This window comes from Scomber scombrus, chromosome 2 (assembly GCF_963691925.1).
Source record: "Scomber scombrus chromosome 2, fScoSco1.1, whole genome shotgun sequence".
Lineage (NCBI taxonomy): Eukaryota > Metazoa > Chordata > Actinopteri > Scombriformes > Scombridae > Scomber > Scomber scombrus.
In genome coordinates this window covers 24,762,362-24,783,958 of record NC_084971.1, presented here as the reverse complement: position 1 = coordinate 24,783,958, position 21,597 = coordinate 24,762,362, and the positions used below count along the sequence as shown (strand labels likewise).

At 40.0% G+C, this 21,597-nt stretch overlaps 1 protein-coding gene across 1 annotated transcript in view; it reads right to left on the bottom strand.

Moving 5' to 3' along the window:
- fhip1aa (FHF complex subunit HOOK interacting protein 1Aa) overlaps window positions 1-21,597 on the bottom strand; it is a 34,172-nt gene that overhangs the window by 12,219 nt on the left and 356 nt on the right. The window contains exons 2-4 of the mRNA XM_062429757.1: window positions 8,974-9,031; window positions 6,828-7,048; window positions 440-1,120 (exon numbers count right to left, since the gene is read on the bottom strand). Of these exons, the coding sequence (XP_062285741.1) occupies window positions 440-1,120; window positions 6,828-6,932 (786 nt within the window). The 5' untranslated portion in view covers window positions 6,933-7,048; window positions 8,974-9,031. The remainder of the gene's footprint in view (window positions 1-439; window positions 1,121-6,827; window positions 7,049-8,973; window positions 9,032-21,597) is intronic.

Genomic DNA, 21,597 nt, shown 5'->3' with positions numbered 1-21,597 from the left:
ATGGTCATGTTGATAATGAAAGTACTCTCAAAAGGTCTTGCGTTCTTTTGTTTCCCTATATGAGCATCTATGATTAACTCATCTCTCTCATTCTCTCCCTTTCTGGGATGCTAAACCTGTCTTCATGGTATATTTTATCTCTCCATCTTTCGAGTGGGCCCATTGAGGAGGGAGGAGTTTGAGTGTGTTGATTCATTATTTAATCCATTAATTTGTCTAAATATTTTATCCTGATTATGTAGTCCTGGGTCACAGAAAAGTCAGGGAGTAATAATGATTATTAAATCCAAACAATCTCTCATTCAAAAAAGGTTCAGTTAACGAGGTAAATAAAAAACACAGAGCCTGAGTCTGGGGAGATTCACAGATGGAAAAAAAACAAAGAATGAGTGCAATAGAAAGGAGAAGGAAAAGTATCTCATTAGTTTTAAGGACTGACCGGACAGAAGTAAGTATTTTCTGCTATGTGTTTGGCCACTCGCTCGTTCTCAGCAGACAGCGACATAATGAGTAGCAGGGCATCTCTGGCTTGCTGGCCCACTGTGCCCTCCCTGTGGATGAAGGGGATGAGCAGGGAGAAGATGAGAAAGTTGGTGGCTCCCTGATCCTCACTAGTGTGAAAAAACAGCTCCAGAATTGAAGGGTCCTTGGCCAGAACGCAGCACAGCTGGTTGAGCAGCAGCACCAGCTCGTCTTCAACGTCTGGCACTGTGGTGCCTGAACAGGACGACAGCAGCATCATAAGGGGCCGCAGGATGGGCTTATGATGCAGCAGAGGCTGGCGCGCTTGGCCCACCAGCATCTCGTACATCTTCAGTTGCTCCAGCTTCATGTCGTCAGTGAACTCTCTACGGAGGCTCCACACGAAGAGACGCTCCATCACGTTTTCCATCACCACAAACTCCAGGATGGGGCCCATTGCACCGACCTGACCGCTGTCCTCCTCTATCAGCAAGAACAGCATATGTTCCACATAGTTCTGCACAGCACTCGCCTCGTCTCCGGGGATTTGGCCAAAACGAGAGCTGCTGCTAGAGCCAACGCTGAGGTTGATGACACCTAGAGAGGGCAGTGTGGAGCTGCTGCGCAGGGGGTCATGCTTTTCTAGGATCTTCACCACCTATAACAACAGATAAGGTGGATATTACTTGAAATGAACTTTGCAATTTCAAGAGTTAAGTTATGCTTCTGCTACAACATTACTACATCCACAGATTGTTGAAATGTATCTTATTGTGTCAAAATGTACCAAATCAGTAAATTCACCCACTGAATAGACAGTATTCATATACCATGTTAAAGTAAGGTTAACTATCAACAAATATGGAGTTTAAACAGACTAGCAGCACAGATAAACTCAGTTTGGTGGCACAGAGTGAAACAGTCCTTTGTGTATCTAGCCCTTCCCTTGTGTGTCTGCTGCGTAGAAACCAGAGTAACAATAATGGAGCCAGTGTCCCCAGCCGACCACTGCTGCCATAACAATAATTGGATGTGCACAAGAGAACTGGGCATGGAAACAAGAGAACAGACTTTATAATCCCTGCCTAAGCCTGAGGGGGCCTGGCCCAGTGGCCTGAGCCTCAGGGATCAGTCCAGTCGGGTCCAGTTCAGGCTTTCCAGCCATTACTGAGATGACAGGTAAGAGCTGCCTGCTGGTATGATACTGACACTATCAAGGTCAGTTACAGACATGGTTGAGGTTTAATAAACCTGTTGTCCTGCATTATCTTTATTTATATTTTCAAGTAACGTTCAACAATATGGAAACAAAATATTCACATTCAGTATAAGGACTAATATTCAGGGCAAATATGTGAACATCAGACACTCTTCCAGGTTTATTAAACTTTGATGTGTAGAGCATGTGTATTATTTGTAAAACAGCTGCTAGTAAGTGTTATTTTTTTCTTGCTGTAGGTCTGACAGTGCTGACAGGCCAGTTAATGTCTGTTCCACTTGTCAGAATATGGTTTTTACAGTGCTAAGCTTTACAAATTCAACCAAGCACCGAGCTCAGGCTGGGCTCAGCAACTTCAGCTCTGGTTGTTCTTGGCTTTGACTTTTATTCTCTCTATAAAACGTCCCCAGGTGAATGATGGGTGTTGGCAAAACAGCAGGGTGAGTCATGGGAGGTTGGTCAAATAGTAGATGTGGGGGAAGAGTAGTGAAGTTGGTGTCACATTTATGGGTGACATCTCCTCTGCTTCCCCACTCTTCCTGTTCTGTTGGACTGAATGATATTTCTGTTTTGAGGTTCTGTCCTTCAACACTAACTAACTTATATCACATTTAAATCATCACAGGCCACCATCTGCAATATAAATCTGAGTGGGGAAAGCAAAAGAGCAGCCTTTGCTCCTCCTCCATTAACCACAATCACTGTGGTGAAGCTTCCTAGTGTTTGACCTGGGCAGCTTCCAGGTGTATGTAAATCTGTGCTCTGTTAAACTTCCTGGAATAAATGACAAGAGGTTTAAAAAAAAAAAAACAAAAAAAAAACAAATGAAAGATGATTTATAATCATGTCAGAAAAATCATGAAAATACCAAACTATTCTTTAAACCGAAGCCTGTACTTTCTGTACTATAAAAGGACCAGTGTGTAGGATTTAGTGGCATCTGGTGCTGAGGCTGCAGACTGCAATGAACTGTATACCCCCTCCTCTCATCCTCCACTTCCAAGCATGTAGAAGAGACTAAGGTGGCCACAAAAACGTGTGGAAAAAACATGAAAGGCCCTCTCTAGAGCCAGGGTTTGGTTTGTCCGTTCTGGTCTTCTAGAAACATGGCGGTGCAACATGGCGTCCTGCTGCGTATGTAGATATAAAGAGCTCATTGTAAGTAACAAACACAGACCAATTCTTATTTTCAGGTGATTATACACTAATATACTGCAACTTTAAAGCATATTTGAACTTAACACCTCACAGAAAAACCACCATAAGCTAGTGAAATTAAAAAATATATATATATTCATACATAAAGCAAGAAATTAGATAACAATGTGCATAAATACATTCTTAACAGAAATTTCACAAACATATCTTCACCTGAGGGATGGGAGCAGTGACAAAGCCACGCTAACAGATCATGACCCTTTTGATCTATCAAATGGTCCAGTTTAGTGTGAGGTCTGAGAACTAAAGCGGAAGTCTGAATATGTTCTTTAATGTACACTGGATATGGGTGTTGTGACACAAACGCTCCACGTCACATAACAAAAGCACAGCCATAAAGCTGACAGATTTAGTAGATGTCATGTGGCATTAATCATGAATGGTATGAGCCAGTGAGTGTGAAGAGCGATAGTGACGAGGAGCACACTGCCCACAATACACAGTCTATAGTTAAAGGTTGTTGGCAGCCGCAGTAACAGACAGTTCAGTCTGCATGTCACAACAAACACAATGAGCTCTCTGAGGCCTGGAGAGCAGCAGATAAGACACAGCAAATGAACATAAACTTAATCTCCATATGAACCAAGCAGAGTGTCTTACAAGGGGCAAGGCCAATATTACTTACAACATGTTACATGGATTTCAAAGCTTTCGAAACTAAAATCAAAGTCGAGAGCACTCTTATCAAGCTACAGATTAACTACGCATAGAAATAAGACTCTGCAGGAGTAAAACTGTGCTGCCATTTCGCCTAAAGCAAAACAAGCTTTAATCTGGAACAGGGAGTTCTCATTTTCTTCTCTTAGCAGTCAGTAGCTGGGACTAGTCAGTCTCTTGTATACTGTAACTTCTATCTTAAAGATTAAAGGCAAAAAGTAAAACCAAGCAGACAGGTAGTGACATGTATTATGAAGATCAATTCGGGTAGTTGTGAACACACAAAATACGTTTTTTTTTCTATTATTAGCATCATAGATAAAGTAAATCCATTTTATTTTAAAATCTGTCACCTACCATCATATTCCTGCACATTGTCTGTGACTTGTCTGGACTGCAAAGTCAACCCGCTAAACATGGTGGTCTACTATATCATGCAAGTTTGTAGTGACAACACAGCAGCCTCCACATCAATCTGAACTCACCAACCACATTAACAGATACACCCAACATAATTCTCGTCACCAGGGTGATTCACCAATTCCAAAATATATCAAACTAGTATGACAAAAAAATCTTTATTACAGGAAAAGTAAGCTATTTCCAAGGTCAATAATAAACCTTCGAGATCAATTCAAAGTAATGTAATATAATTAATAGAATTCCACTTGAGTTACATCAAAAAACGTAAAAAAAAAACTGTGCTGGAAAAAAATGTAACTGTCACAGCTCCCCTCCATACAAAACTCTTCTCTCCTGCGTTACAAAATCCATAATCTATGAATATATTTTTCTGTTCAACTGCTGGACACAAGATGTCTCCTGCTTTTCTGTAAAGTCCATTCTCAGTGTTTGTGCTCTGGAGGCCTCAATTTTCCACCTCACACTTATGCAAGTCCAATATTGAACGGGGAGTGGCTTCCAGAGGAGTCAAATCATGCTTGTTGCTGCATGTACGTCTTAGACCAGACGAACGCACGCACGCACGCACAGCTTGCCTTGTGGCGAGTTTAATAAAAACACAGCGGAATTCAACTTAATTAAACTGTAAGCACCATGCAGCCTCCTCAGTGACAAATGCCCACACTGGCAACCACTAATGTAGACATAAATGCAGCTGACACATAGTTAAAGCAACCAACACACGCTTCTCTATCCTGTCAAAGTCTGGCCAGTGTCATACTCATGTCAGTACGTATAAAGTTTGTTCATCCTGGTGTGGGAGGAGTAGGCCTAGCAGGCTGCCAGGTCCCACAGGGGTGAACAGGGACACATGCTGCTGCTGCAAAGAGCCGGGAGTCTGAGACAGACGGCTTCTCACTGCCAAGATTCCACAGGCCGTGACCGCACGAAGTTTAGTGTTGGTGGGACAGCACTGGAGTCAGTTTCTACTGTCAGAGTGTGTGAAGTACAACTTAAGCAGAATATGTGCCTAAAGAACAACAACTTTGACACTCTTTGCATGTGTTGATGCAGATTCAATGTGATGTGTTACTTGGAAGTGGAAAATACGTGGAGGTTTCTTTAAAGCAAAAACAAGGCCAAAAGGTTGGAAACCACTGTTTTTCGTGAAGAAAAACTAACAGCACATAATTTCCCCTACAACCACGAAGGTCATTTAAACCTAGAATTAACATATGATTTGTATCTGGACGTCATTCATCTCTAAATCACTTTTTGTGAGGGAAGACTTCTTGCTACTACCACTACTCAAAAGCTTTTGCAGTGCTTGCTTTAGCTGGCAGGAAGAGGCTGAGCTAGGTGACCTTTGAATATATTGGGACTATTTTATTATGAATGTGATCAAGCTGTACAGATTCCATTTACACCTGTCTGAGAACCACCATCACATCACAATGTGAGCCTGACCGCCTCCAAATGTGGTCTGGCTGATCTGATCACAGTGCACTCTGACTGCATTTACACCTTGCATTAAAATGATTTTTTACTTATCCAGGTATAGCCAGATCCCACTTTAATATCAGGTGTAAATGTCATTTTAATATTTCTGTTTGAGTCCACGTTAAAACAATGACATAAAACATGTTAAATAGTGAACTTTTGAGGTGTTAATAGGCAGATGTTTTGACTTTGTACAGAGCCAGGTTACGTATTTCTCTCTGCTTCCAGTCTTTAGGCTTAACTAAGGTAAACGTCTCCCAGTTCTAGCTCCATACTTAACACACAGACATGACAGCAATATTGATCTTCTCATCTAAAGGCTAAGTCATGGTTGGTGTTACTCAACAGAAATGACATATTTCAGATAGAAAAAAGTGTCATTCAACACCTTCCTTTCATGCTGCACACCTGAAGAATTTTGTTATGCCGCAGACAGCATCACATTTTTCTCACACAATGTGATTGGGTAGTGTTACTAACGTCGCCATGGCGATTGTAGTTTTCACTGAACTTCCTTATTAATATTTATGGCTGTAACTTCAGATAACTTCAATCTTTAATTAGTTTAACTAGCTCGTAACCTTTTGCTGAATCATAAATTGAAACTGTTACCTGACGCTTTAGTTTCTGTCACGTGACACTAGGGATGTCCCGATCCGATTTTTGGATCGGATCGGCCGCCGATATTAGCAAAAAATGCATATCAATATCGGATTGGCCTGCACGGGAAAATCCCAATCCGGACTCCCGATCCAGTCCGTGTTTTCCAGCGCACCGCTGTAGGTAATCCATTCCAGTTTTTTTCAGCTTTCCCCCCCAAATCCGGTCCGCGTTTTTCAGCACACCTAGCGACCTGTCCAGCATCCCACTATTTATTTTCTACTCAGCTTTTTTGTGTGTTTTGCTTTTTTAATACAGTTTACAATATTGTTTGCACTGATGGCTTTTTAAGCCTTGGTTTACACTCTTGTTGTTCAAGAGCAGAGCACTGATGCCAATTCAGTTTGTGTGGTTAATTGACTATTTATTATTTTGTCTATTTTGTGTTTATTTAACCCTGTTAAGAATAAACAGGTCAGCTTCTCATTACCAACCATTGTGGATTATTCAAACTAACCTAATTAAGTTGGCTAGTTGTTCTTAAGAGTAAAACCCTTTTCAACATGAGTATAACAACAAAATAAGTAAATATCTTTAATCTTTAATACATGCTTGGATCGGCCGGTATCGGTATCGGCCTATGCTAAAAGCTACAATATCGGTATCGGATCGGAAGTGCAAAAATCTGGATCGGGACATCCCTACGTGACACTGAACAAAAGCATAGAGGAAAGCAAATTCATATATATCTAGAAATGCTGGTGTTTACCTGAGCCCAGTGGTTCTTGAAAACAATCATGCAGGTCTCTGGATCCACCCCTTTCAAGACCAGAGACTGCCCGTCTTGGTTTCCATTGGCAACCATGGAGGCCATCACGGTGACCAGATCATTCGTGGGTTAAACCATGTCATAGGGAGGAGAAGGAGGACATTCCTGACTGCTTACTGGGTGCAACCATAACCACAGGAGGAGGAATAATCACAGGGGACCTGAGGAGGCAGAAACAAAAACACACATCATCAAACTCAGATCAACAAAAAGGATTTTACTTCATAAAATAGCAGCACAGATGCAATGATATGACTGGTGATTGCTGTACATTGCTCTCCTTCTCTCCCTCTGCATGGCTAGACAGCAGCTATGACAGGCATGCAGCAAAGAGAACAATAACAGGCAATGTCAGATGACTCAGTAGAGGAGAGAAAGAGACACATTGGGCTCGACTCTGGCTCGGAGAGTTGCCTACCGCACTGTGGACTTCAGACAGAGCTGTCAAATTGCTTTTGGAATACCTCGGACGCCCAAGTGGATTCCAGCAGGCCCCCTGACATCACTCTCATTACAGAAACATTTTTTGACATCAGAAAGCGAACTGCAACTGGGTGTGAACTACTCTGGCTGACTGTGAGGAGTTAGGGGAGGGAAAATAAGAAGAATGCTTGTTTTGTAGCTCAGACATGATTTTGGTATGGGCTGTTTTCATTTCTGGAAGAAATATTTGACAATATTTTTAACCAAGCATGGTCTGCTTTGCTCGCATTGCTTGTTTAGATATATAGATATATATAGCTTTGGAGTCAGTTCCAACACTCACATTAGCACCATGGAAATCTGGAAGTTGCCCATATTTTGTCCCAGAAAGGCACTAATTTGTTGTTTCCCTTGGAGAGGACATTACTGGAAAGATTGATTCTGTTAAAACAAGACAAAGGTTTTCTTTAAAAGCACTGGGAACAGAGAGTTGTGCTTTTTTCAAAAATATGGGAAGATTTATTATGAGAGGATTTATCTGCTTGCAACAAGTGGATGTTGGTCATGACTGTCATTACAATCTGAAGTCGCACAATTACAGTCATGCTCAAGAGATACAACACATCGTTACTCCTGCAACCAGCAACATTTTACAAGAGTTTACACCCTATGTTAGGCACAGCTGTGCTTTAAGCTAGATGCTGAGATTAGCATAATAACATGCTCACATAGACAATACTAACATGCTGATGCTAAGCAGGTAATGTTTACCATGTTCACCATCTTAGCTTGGCATGTTAGCATGCTAACGTTTGCTATAAAGCATGAAACACAAGTTGATGCTGATGGTGATGTTGTTAGATGTCATTAGTTTGGCATGTATTCAATCATAAATTAAAATATTTGACAACTAAAACTTTTACACTGATAATGGCAGTACATCAAAGGTCGGGGGATCACCAAAGTTATAAATATTCTTCCTGTGGGGAACATGAACATGTGAGCCAAGTTTCATGGCAACTCATCCAATGGTTTGTGGAAACATTTCACTCAAAACTACCAACATAAACCTCATGGCAGCGCTAGATGAGAAGTCAGCAGATCACAGAAGTCAGTAGGGGAGTTCATCCTCTGGGGAACATGAATATCTGGGAATCTGTCCAGTAGTTGAGATGTTTCAGACCAAACTGGTAGACTGGCAGACAGTCCAACATTGCCATCCTTAAAGACACACTGCTATCGTGGCTAACAACAAATCTCCCGACTAGTCAACATGTGGCTAAACAAATCTGTCTCTGAACACCAACACAAACTCAGGACAAACTTTAACACTCACTACCCATTACAGGACAACACGGACTCTGTCACCACAGGGGATTAACTGTGAAACAAGCAGCAGCTGCACGCCGCAATACCAAACCAGAGCTTTGAGGTTCCTGCCCCTAAATGTGCCTCTAAACCAATCACAGCCATCCACCTTCTTTTGAATTCACTTTTCCCGAGTACCACAGAAACATCCCCACCAACCACAGAGTTTAGGCATAACGAGGCACACAGTCAAACTTACAACATCTGCTTTTGGTTAGAGGAGAGTGCCAGCTGGTTGAATTCCTGAAAAGGAATGTTAAATCAGCATGGAGCGCATGTCGATGGATTTTCTTACCTTCGCAGCATCTTGAACAGGGACGGGCTGCTAAACAGACAAACACCTCATTCTTGTCCTGTTGTCACAAAGAAAAGAGACAAAGATGTGTGAGGCGCAGGAAGTGAGTGTCCGTGTGAGAGGCGAGGCATCGTGGGAAGTGACTGGACATGAGTAAGCTGCTCCGAACACCACTTGGATGGAGAGGAGGAGGTTACGAGGAGGATGGGAGGGGAGAGCATGAGGGGGAGGGAGTAAAAAAAGGAAAAGCATAGTAAGACAAAGTCTACAGAAAACGAGCAGGTATGAGAAAAATGACAAGTGTTTACATGCATGAAAAAGTTAAACCAATCTTACGTCAGCATTTAATATTTCTGCAGTAATTCAGCATCAGTATCACATCCTCATGATCCCTTTCTTGAGGAGAATAACACTATTGTCCCTTCCAATTAGTGCTGTGATGCAATTGGCGTCCTTCTAAACTGTGGGAGGCCCGTTCCTCACCAACAATAAAACTGCCCTCTCCAGCACCAGCACCATCCATCGTGGGAATCATGTCACATGACGCAGCGGCTTCAAAACTCTCAGAAGTTTTAGCTGCATGTAAAATATAATACACGGACTACATAAAACCACTGTTGAACCTGCATTGCTTTATTTGGTTGTTGATGTTTGGGGCAGTAACAATTCAAAAATGTGGGTTTCTTGGAAAACAAGCACCCTTTCATAAAAGCGTGATGTCGTATAAACAGAGAGAGTGAGAGGGAGACAGATGGAGAGGGAAGTGTGTGTGTGTGTGTGTGTGTGTGTGTGTGTGTGTGTGTGTGTGTGTGTGTGTGTGTGTGTGTGTGTGTGTGTGTGTGTGTGTGTGTGTGTGTGGGTGCAAAGAGGAGTCATCAAACACTCATTTTGTTTTTCAGGCTGGTTTTGTGCCTCGCTGTGGACTCGTACATGCATTTTTCCCCTAGCAGCACAGTGTAAGCCATCCACGGAGTTGTTCAATACATTCATTTGTACATTTATGCATTACATCCAATGTAAACTGCATTTATTTTGTTGCATGCATATACATTGGGAACAATTCTAAGCATAGGTTTTGTTCAAGGACCCTTCAACATGCGGACAGAGGGAACCTAGAAATTGAACCACAAATCTTGTGATTAATGGGTGGTCCGCTCTAACAACGGAGATACAGCAGCCCCAAACTCATTTTCCAATCAAGAGCAGCAGGTTTTAGACGTCATCTGCAATCATAAACTGTTGATTGCAAATCTTTACATAATGGTCGACATATTTTGAACATTTACTAATGTGGGGATAATATGTGATCATACCTCCGATATCAGTGATGTAGAACACATTTTGCCTGCAGCTCTGTTAAACATTTACATAACCTAATTTAACTAAAAAACAATGGGCTCAGATCAGCTAGCAGATCACCTCTGATGATCGATGCGTTTTGATTAAAGCAGCAGACTGACAGATTGATAGAGCAGTGATTCCAACAAAAATAAGCGTCAGCCTATTATTAGGGCCCGAGCACTGACTAGTGCGAGGCCCTATTGTATCTGTCCTGATTATTATTATAGTTCCTATAAAACAAACGCCTTTTTGACAGCCTAAACGTGCCCCAAAACTCACCAAAACTTGCAATCATGTCCGATCCGGCAAAAAATTTGATATTTTAAGGATCTCTGAAATAAAAAATGAGCCCCTCGACTCAGATTGGCGTAGACAAACAAAATTTGGTTAACACATGTATTGTGTAAAGACGCACTAAAAAGTCTCTTGGACCCATGACGTCACTCCAACAGGAAGTCGGCCATTTTGAAAAATATGTGCGATTTTGGCGAACGAACTAGGGATTTCATCCGACCGACTTCAAATTCACTCAGAATCATCTTGAGACATTGGAAATGAAAAGTTCAAAAAAACTTTCTGATTAGGGATTTGGTTTTGGCTTGGCGGTGCCGACAATTTCCTTCGCCATTCCATCCTTCGCCAAAAAGCAGGAAATCCTTATAACTCCTACAGACATCGTCCGATCTACACCAAATTGATCACACATGTAGAGGGTCCCGCCCTGAACACGTCTATGCATCAATACTGTGTCATATACACAGCGCCACCTACTGGACACAGGAAGTCAGCCTCATATGACAAACATTATCCGATTTATATGAAATTTACAGGATGTCTTCTCCACAGCACATACTACAACATGACATATAATTGGTGGGTGCTCTCTAGCGCCACATAGTGGACACAGGCAGTGATATTTCACCACAGCATGCAACGTCAAATAAAAGCCTGCAAATGAAGACGTCTACCTGCGCGCTCTCCGACTGCGCCACAGCCGCTTGCAGCTTTAATTGCTATTGCCTTTCTGACTCTCAAATATTGATATTGGCTTCAAACATTATCACACTGAATTTGCATACTGTGTCAGAATGTGTTAACATATTAACAGGGTGAATTTATGCTACGCAGTTATCTGTATTTTAGACAAATACAGTTAACAGTGATGTAACATTTTGCCTGGGTAGCCTAAATGACTGCATTCCATTTCAAGCACTTTGCCCTAACTTTTCTTTTAAAGCTGTATTTACTTGTTTATCAAGCTAACTTTTTTCCCATAATTACTTTTTCTGCTACTCCTCTTTGAGGTTCAGTTGTTTCAGTGTTGGTCCAGCTGTCTCGATACAAAACTGAATGGTTTCTGATAATAAAATGTCAGCACCGACAACCAAGTCACAAGTTCAATTTTTCCTTTCTTTTTTCATTTTCTTTTTTTTTGTCAGTGGTACAATAGGCTGCTGGATTAGCCTGATATAATCAATTATTATCCCCTCTCAGACAACAATACACTGGCAACAACTGCCTTTCTCCTCACAAATATACTCCGTTTGGTATACTATGTTTCTCTCTTGAACTATGAGCCAAATAGGTCAAGACTTGGATTTAATGTGCCAACAACTTATAATACAGTACAAGATCCAATGATGTTTGAAACATGCACTTTTCCACCTGGCACAAGAAAGCTGCTTGTTTCTGCAGGATAAAAATGTGCTTTTTCAACTAATCTAGTACAGGCCTCTTACTGAAAGTCATGGCCTACATCGTGCTCTCATTTACAGTACCTAGTGTTACGCTGTCACACAGAGGGACAGCCTACAGTTACCCAGAAGACACTGTTCCACTTGCTCAAAATAGCTTAAAATACAGTAGAGCCAGAAATGGGACAGGCAAGGCACACATCAAAATGTAGGTTGTTAAAAATACATCTTCTGTGTGCATACATCTGTGAGTTAGTTTAAGCTATTTGAATGTTTACATGAGAGTAAACGTAGCGTGTGTTCACAGTCTCAATCTGCCGGCATCTCAACATTACACTTCCCTCGCTGGATTATCCGCATTTGGTCATTTACAATTATCCAATTAAGGCAATTTGATAATTACACATATTTGTTGTTTCCACATCTCCACAGGCTACACAGCCAAACACACAACAAACAGAACAGAATGTAAGACGGTGCTGTACAGTATACATCTGTCCTTTCCTAATGTCACGGGGTTGTATTTTTAGGAAAGCACAATGCTAATGCTAATAAATGTCATTCTCTCCTTTCAGTTTGTCGCTATTAAGGACTATTGACATTTGAATAATTCCCATCTTCCATCCAATGTCAATCAGCATTTTATGATGCACTGTAAAAACCATGTTATTAACTGAACAATAAGCCTTTGTGCATTGATTATATTCATCTGCTCTGCTCATTTTTTACTTGTCCGTTAGTCAGAAAACCAACATGCTGTTCTTTGATATGGTGCCATGATTAAAACCTCACAAGCCAAGTGTTCAGTTACACCAACAGTAACACATTACAGTGAGATGGTAAGACACATGTGTTTCTTCAGAAATTCTCCCCTCACAAAGATGTGCTCGCATTTAGCTGTTGCTTTGCATTAAAGGACATTTATTTAATTTACTTTTTGCCAAATAAAATAGGCACATCATACAATATGAAATTTAAACATCTTATTTCTTATTCTTCAAACCTAAAACTCCCCTGCAGACATGTTTGAAAATATAAAAATACTGTGCTTGGAACAATAATGTATGTCTGATGTGGTTTTTACACACACACACACAAACAATTTGCACATTAAAAGTTTAACTGCCGAACACAAGGCGTCTCCTGCTTCACTGGAAAGTCTGTTCTCAGTGTTTGTGCACTGTACGCTTAAAAGTTTCAACATCACACACTTGCAAGTTGCATATTGGAAGAGGATCAGCTTACAAACTAGTCGCGATGTCATGTCACAAATCATGCTCATAGGCACACCCCTTAAAGTCAGATTTTCATGAGCACAGAGAAACTTTCCACTTAGAGCAGTGTCAAACGCTGCACATACATCATTCTGCACAGTGAATATCTAACATCCAACTGTAAAGAAAACTTTTTTTAAGGGGAACTTTAAACATCAACTCTACAAAGTTTGAAATAACTTTGACATTCAAGCTCTCTACATAAAAAAAAATCACAAATGTTACTGTTTTGTAAACTAATCTGTTCTTTTCTGTATCTTACCAGTTTCTGTATTTTACCAGTTTCTGTGAGGTAATTGACAGTGAGCTGACCAAAACATAACACCCACATTACATTTCTGTGACTTACATACAAGTAAATTACCAAACACAATGTATCATAACACATTTATGGATAAAGCATATCTGTTCCTTCAATGTCAACAGCAAGTAATTTATTATAACTAAAGAAATATGACAGAAAACTGTAATTTTCCATTCTATTAACCATCAATGGAAATTGTGTGGTGTTGCATAAAGAGCACCAGGCTTTGTGTTTCCTCACTCCCAAGGTAAACATGATGACAAAATGAGAACACGGGCTATTGTGTTGCACCTCTGTGTTTTGGCAAAGTGGTTTCGGACGAATCAACAAAAACATAAAGCTCCAGGCTGACAGCCATGAACACGAAAGACAAATCTTCACCTCTAGGGGTTTTTGTCATCGTTTTCTGATCTGGTTTCAGGCACTGTCAGCTTCCTACATCCCAGAGGATTTCATACATATACAGGCGTGGTCTGGACAAACAGCTTAAAGGCAAGACACACCCTTTTCTCAGAATAAAGATCATATGTCTTGCTAAACAGGAGTGTTTTAACAACAAGACCAGAAGCTTTCAGAGTAGATATGACATTTTTCTTTTCTAAAATTATCTTTAGAGTCAGGCTTTTTGAATGATAGTCATTTGATCACAACTTCTAGTAAACAAAAGTAGTCACTCCTCTGACTTTCATTTCTCCAGTTTTACGGTCTCTACTCTCACAGAGGGGAAATTTACAGCGGCCAGGTGGCAGCCATGGCAACCCAGTGACAGACAGGCCCATTAAAGTGATAGCAGCTGCTGAAATATTTAAGGCTACAGGTGAAGTCACTGAAGGGCCAGAGAGCGACTGTCCTTACTATTTATAGTCTTCACCATCCTCATCCAGTCAACAACACAGCAGGAAGGAAAAAGCCATTCAGTTTCTATGTCTCTATTATTCTCTTCAGCCAGCAGGGCAGTGACCTTTATGCTGGACCATTCATCTTAAGGAGAGACGGACTCTGATTGAATTCATATTCAGAGCAGATTTCAGATTTGAAATAGACTTGGAAGTATCTTAAATGATTGGACAGCATCTAATTATTTTTAACTACTAAATTTAAAAGGAGCAATTTACGCTCAGATTAGATATTTTTCATTAATTACTAACCAAGCTCATTTTGACAACAGCACAATCCGTTTTTTTTCATCACAGCATTATCAACTCTCAAATCATTTGGGTCATTTAGGACTTCTGGCCAATGAAAAGGCTGCAGATGGACATGATAGGCTTTCAAAGATGTGGTTTATTTAATACACTGAAGATACTGTGCGACATTACTCTTCAGTTGGGCATGAATGCAAGTCCAATGTTCACTGTTTTTGTAGCTGTTTTTGGTCTCTACCAACTCCTGATGGAAAATTTGGCTCTTTAGCTGCTAAACTGCTCCACGCTTTTTACCAACTAGCTGCTAATTGCGTCTTTTTGCCATCTGGTGTACAGTAGGTCATTACAGCTTTTTCACTAAAACAGCTGCCTGACACCACGAGAGCAGTGGTGACTGAACCAAAACTGTAAAGTTGTGGGCTGGAAAATAAAAAAAACAATGAGCTTGAAAGACGCTATCAAGCTCTGCAGAACTGAAGAAAAACTGTTTAGCTACAAATGTTTCTTTATTCCTGGCCATAATGTCAGTATTTAAAAAAACAAACATTCAAATTTTCCATATATAGTATCCCTTCAAACCCTGTGACAGGTTGTTTCCAATCAACACATCACCAGGCTAACAGGTGCTAAATAATGTCTGCACTAGCCTAGCCCATAAGACCGATTATGTAATCGTGTTGCTACATGCTGCATGTCTGTGGATTTTCAAACGCATATGAATGCCAACAGGGTGTTGGCTGTTGTGTTCACCTTCATGTTCCTACTATACTGCTTTCTGATCACGAGAGGAGATTCGTTAACATGTTCAAACATACACTCAGGTGCCTCGTTTAGCTGGAGTGGAAGAAAAGACGCCAAACAGCCAGAAAGGGGAAAGAAAACTGAGCTTTACATGAAATAGATAAAGGATAAAAAAGACCAGCCAGAGGACACAACAGGTAACATGCCCCATTGTTAAGATCAAAGACTTTTAAGTCAGATTCACGTGCAGCACCTTTCCAGAGTTCAGTCTACAGTGAAGAGATAAGGCATGGAAGGGGCAGGGCATTGCGTTTCCTGCCCCTGATATTGTCCAAGTGTTATCTATGTTTGCAGGAGACAATTCATGTACAGTATACAGTATGTGTGTATTGATTTTACCACTTCAACACACAGGGAGTTACCTATGACCTTGGATAACAACGTGGACCGCAAAAGAAGATCATGTAACTCACATTTCCATGTTTTTCTAACTTCCTGACAGGAGCTTTTTGACAAGGCGACGAACAAACAATGTAATAAATCAATTAGTGTATCACAAGAAGATTAATCTGCAACTACCACTTAGAGAAAATGTGATAGACATTTTTTTATATTGTCTGACATTTATTAGACGAAACAACTGACTAATCAATAAAGAAAATAATTGTTAGTTGTAATCCTTAATTTATTCATAAATTAAAGCCATATTTATTCAGATATGTTATTGCATTCTTCACATTCAATAACATTATTTGAAAACATTATGGCTCATTTGTTCTCTTTTTTAGGTTACATTAAACCATAATAGTGTGATTGTGAATGGTTTTTTTTTTCTAGTTTAGTTTATTTTATTTTAGCACAAATATTACACCAAAAAAAGACAGATAATGACAGATAATATACAGTGCAGGGAGAGGCAGAAAACCCAAATGGGCTTATTTAAAGCCTCCACCTAAAAATGTTAAAAATTACACAATATTACAGAAGATAATAGGACTACATAGAACAAACCAAATTTATCTCAACATATATATTCTATAAAACCAAAAAATACACTCTCTGCTCTCTTAAAGCTTCATCAAGGATTACCCCCCCTAATTATTAAGCTCTGATGAGTTATTTATGAATGAAAAAGAGATTCATGGCTCAGAGTTTTGGTCTTGTGAAAAATTATGAGGGGATTCTCCTAATTGAAAGGTCAAGCTAGGGTTAAAAGGGTCAAATTTGGAAAAAAAATCAAATTAAATCAGTCTTAGAAAACATGTATATGTGTGTAATAGTAGAATGAAACTCCTCTTTGAGTCATTACAAACTTCCACAACTTTCCAGAAATGTTACTGAGGACATGACCTCTGTGATGCTTTGAACACATTTTTTCTCCTGTTTTCTTGTGACTCATACCAGTTAAATTACTATATTGTATGTACACAATGCTGGGCTGGTGACATCACTTTAACTTTCATGTTAACATGGGGAGACTTGAGCATATTCCCACTGTACAATAGGCTTCTGTCTGTGATAAGAATGTGTTTAGTGTGGGTATATCCTATCTGTGCTACTGCTACTTCCTCTGTAGCTCGTTTGCATCACATCTCACTTACTGATAAAAAGCTGTGTTTGCATGTGGAATGGAAGGGGGAGGACAGAAGATACAGCATGTCTGTGAAGTTCAGAGATGTTTATCAGATAGACGAACGCGAGCTGCAGCGCTTCACCCGTGTAATTAGTCAAATGGATGAAAAGGAGGGTTTTGATATGAAATGGAGTCGTTTGAAAAATCGACGCTACACAGCTGACTCAAAAACTAGGGTATGCGTTTTAAAAGGGAATGCAGTGCATACCAAAATGCCTCTCGGGCTCATCTGTGTCAAATATTTGCTTGGGTGTGGATAACTGAACCTGTTTTTTCTCTCAACTCCATTTCCTTTTTCAATGTGAGGACTCAACTCTTGTTACCTTTAACGCTTTAAAGAGTTTGAGCAAAGAAAAATGTTTAAATTGCCTTTCAAGTGACTGCACACTTCTATCTGCTGACTTTCTTCTAAATGATTTTCAAGGCAAAGAGATGCAAACTCATATTCTTACCTATGACAATACGTTTGTTTTACTTCATGTCAGTGACCGGCTTTCCTAACACAGGAAACGAACAGCAGACTCCATAAACAAAACATATACCTTCATTCCAGTTCATACTTTTACAACAAAAGTGGTTCAACCAGACTGTGTTACAATCTCTATTCCTTTCACAATGCTCTAAAGGAGAGCCTTTTGAAGATAGCACAGGGAGTTTGTCGAGGACTAGAGGGCAACTCCCTGTACTAAGCTGGAACACAGTCTTGCCCAGCTCCCAAAGGGCCCTAAGAAAAATCTGAGAGATAACCAGATAATTGAAAGGCATAAGAAAAAAATATATATATTTCTGTTGCATCAAATTTTGTGGATCTTTACAGACTTTTCTCTTATTTTTTGTTTTCTTGTGAAAAACTGCATAATTTCACTTCTTAAAGGATCTGAAAATCCTTCAAATGAAACAGCTAAAAACTTACATCATGAGGGGTCACAAGTAGAAATTAATTCATTTATTCATTCATTTTAAGGGTCCACAAGCCAAAAAAAAAAGCCAACAAAAGCTCAGTTGGTGTATTTAACTGTAACAACAATTATTCAGTTGAAAATGTTATTAAAGGTGGTTCCCCAGCCTGCTGGTTAAAACGCTGCCTTGTCCACTGACCTTTCTCGCATGTTATACTTCTCTCTCTACTCATGTTTCCTGTTTCCTGTTCCCTGCTGTACTTTTGACTATCAAAACAAGGTAAAAAAAATGTCATTTAAAAATAGTTCAACATTTTGTGAAGTAAATTGAATCACTTTTTATCCAAGAATTAGATGACTTAGATGACATGTCTTTCCAATAAATATCAAGCTGGAGCCAGGAGGCTGTTAGCGTAGCTTAGCATTAATGCTGAAAGTGAAGGGAGACAGCTAATCGGGCTCTGTCCAAACTTCGACCAGCACCTCTAAACAGAAATTTCGAAAATGAACATTTGTAGTTTTGTTGAGGGCCAGTTTAGCCTTTTCCTCCTGCTTCATGTTTAATGCTAAAATAGGCTAATCCAGCTTCATACACTCACAAGAGTGGTATAAACCTTTTCATGTAACTATTAGAAAGAAAGCAAAAGGGCATATTTCCATAAATGTTAAACTTTTACTACAATTTCAAGAATGGTTAAATGAAGAGGTGACACTTTTTGCTCCAATAATTGTACTGCCAAAAAGGTTTATAGGCTGTCTGCCACTTCTCAGGGTCAGGAGGGGAGCAGGAAGGGTGGATGGTGGAGGGGCTAATCCCCAACACGGGACAGAGCTGAGCTGCCTGTGTCTGCGGTGGGAAAGAAGAAACAGGTTAACACACACAAACACACCTGCTGCTGCAGGTTGTTGATAACATCGCCTGTTCCACTTAAATTTCCAACAAGTTTCGGTCGTTTCATGTCATCTCTGACTGACTTTAAAAAGAAACTGTTCCTTGCTAATCTATTTATGCAATATTTACAAAAAACACTGGTTGACTGCCAACTGCTTATGACCAAACATTCTTGAAGACAATTCTAATTTTAGAGCAACCACTGTTAAAAATTTCACAGCAACAACACTGTTCGGTCAGTACTGTTGTGTTTACTATAGGCAGCAACAAGCGAGGTGAGGCTAATCGGATCCCAATCACTAACTTGTGACCTGAACTTATACATGTAATCACATTAGTATGACCATTATTCACAGCATGGCATGTTGCAGTGCCAAATAACAGAGACCATGTGAGTGACTATCTGAGTTGCATGCAGGTCCAAGGACCGCCAGATTCTTCCACTATTTGAGATCCGAGTCTCTTCTGAACATCACCAGTAATCACACAGATGACTGATTAGCTGAACATTCCTCTCATTCCTCAAAAACTGTATCAAACATTCGCATTGCAAAGTTTCAACTTCACTTGCATGTAAGCATTTATGTTTATGTTCTGGATGCCATTATGAAAAGTGGGAGAAATTGTTTAGATTTGCATCTTTGCTGCAGTCTCTGAAGTGAAACAGATTATGAAGAAGGGCCTGCGCAGCATGTAACCAATTACAAACAGCAGAGATCACGCCATATAAATTTAAGCAGCATCAGAGAGATTTCTCTATAAAAGTCTTGAATAAGTACAGCTTATTACCCCACAGGAAACTACTTCCTAACAATCATCAAAACCTTGTCCTTTCACATCCTTTACAGTGCCGGGATTAACAAACACAGCCTGAAGACCTTCTATTATGTGATCACACTCAAGAGGAACCTTGATGTATTTACATCCCATCCTCTCACAGCAACCCACCTCCAGTGAGAGTGCGGGAAAGAGTCGGTGCGTCAGAGCTCGTGTGCTTTAAACAGCCTCCACATGAGGATCATTTTCAAGAGCAGCTCACTGACCTCAGCAACCATCTGATGATGACATGCAGACATTTGTGGAGGACACTCATTCTCATTATTAGCAACAGACTGTTTAGCACTAGTTCCCAAATGTATGTACTTGGGACCCCTTGAACAATGCAACACTTGAAACCCCTTGTCACAGATTTGACAGACTTTTTGTAGCATTAATTTTGTTTTTTTCATCTACAACCCTAAAAATTATCTATTGAATTATTAGTCAATTAATCGATTAGTGGATTGACAGAAAAATAATTGACAACTATTTCTTTAATTATGTAATCATTCGTAATCAGTTATTATTAAAGCAAAAATACCAAATATGTGATAGTTGCTGTGGGGATTTCAAACCTCTCTGTGTCACACATCAACAAGTTGGGGTTTTAGACTGTTGATCAGACCGAACAGCAGAGAAATAAGAAACAAACTTGAAGAAATTGTAACCAACATTTCTCACAATATTCTGACATTTTATGGACAAAACTATAAACTGTTAGTTGCAGCCCTATAATTATCCCATGGCCTCTTCAGATTCATCATCCAGGGGCCCTGACCAGGCTGGAAACCAGCGGTTGGCAATAACTTTAGGGGCTGGTTAGCTTGAGATGAAGGCATTAATGCTCAATCCTGTAAATGTATTTCGTTTATAGTCAAAGGTCTGTACATTTTAATCAGTATCTCAATTAATATTAGCATCAAAATATACTTAGAGATTGTCAATAATGGGACACATATGTTGAATGCAAGTCCAATAGTTCAAGAGCAGTACTATATTCATACCTAGATCACAAGACAAGTTCAAGAATTAACCATAAAGCTCAAACTAAGAGAACATTGTTTTCAAAACTATTGAAACAAGTACATGAAAAAAAGCCATATGTTGCAATATTAAAATGTTCACCTAATGTCTCTAACATCTGTTAACAAACACAAAAACAAACAGGAGGGAAAAACAGCTTCCCTGGCAGCAGAGTAATAAATCAGACAGGGGATTGAGCAGCTCCTGTGACGGTTTCTCTCCAGAGAGAAACTAGTTTCAGTCATGCATGTCTGACATTTTTTATCCACCAAAAACCAGCCTGAAAAGCACACCAGGTGATTGTGAATAAACATTGATTTAGCAGGTGGAAGAAAACACCTGTAGAGGAATGATACACTCACACAAACACACAGAAGGTCTACCATGAAACATTGATGATGTCTGCTGGTAACTCAACGCCACTCACATTGTGCCTCCCTCACAATGGATATCTGAGTTCAAAGCTCGTTAGGACAGAGGCTTGAAAGGTGAATCAGGACAGGTACAGGTAACTCCAGGCTTCTCTTATCTAGGCTGTAAAATGGCTTTTAAAAGTTGCAAACAACCGCAACACGTGGATATCATATTTTTTTGAAGGAGTGACAGTCAGGGCATAACATGTTGCTGCAAAATTATGAAACCAATTACATGTGAAAACATGTTATTAAGCTGAAATTGTAAATATAGCCCACAGATAGGGTGGGTCAACTTTGTCTCTATGGTGAAGACACAACAGGAAAGCCAAACCGACTAGAAATGTAATTACGTAGTTCAACTTCAGAAGGGAGTCGTTATTTTACTGGGAACCCCTCAGTAAACTAAAGCACACGGCTGGTTATCCCCCTGACAGCAGTTTGGA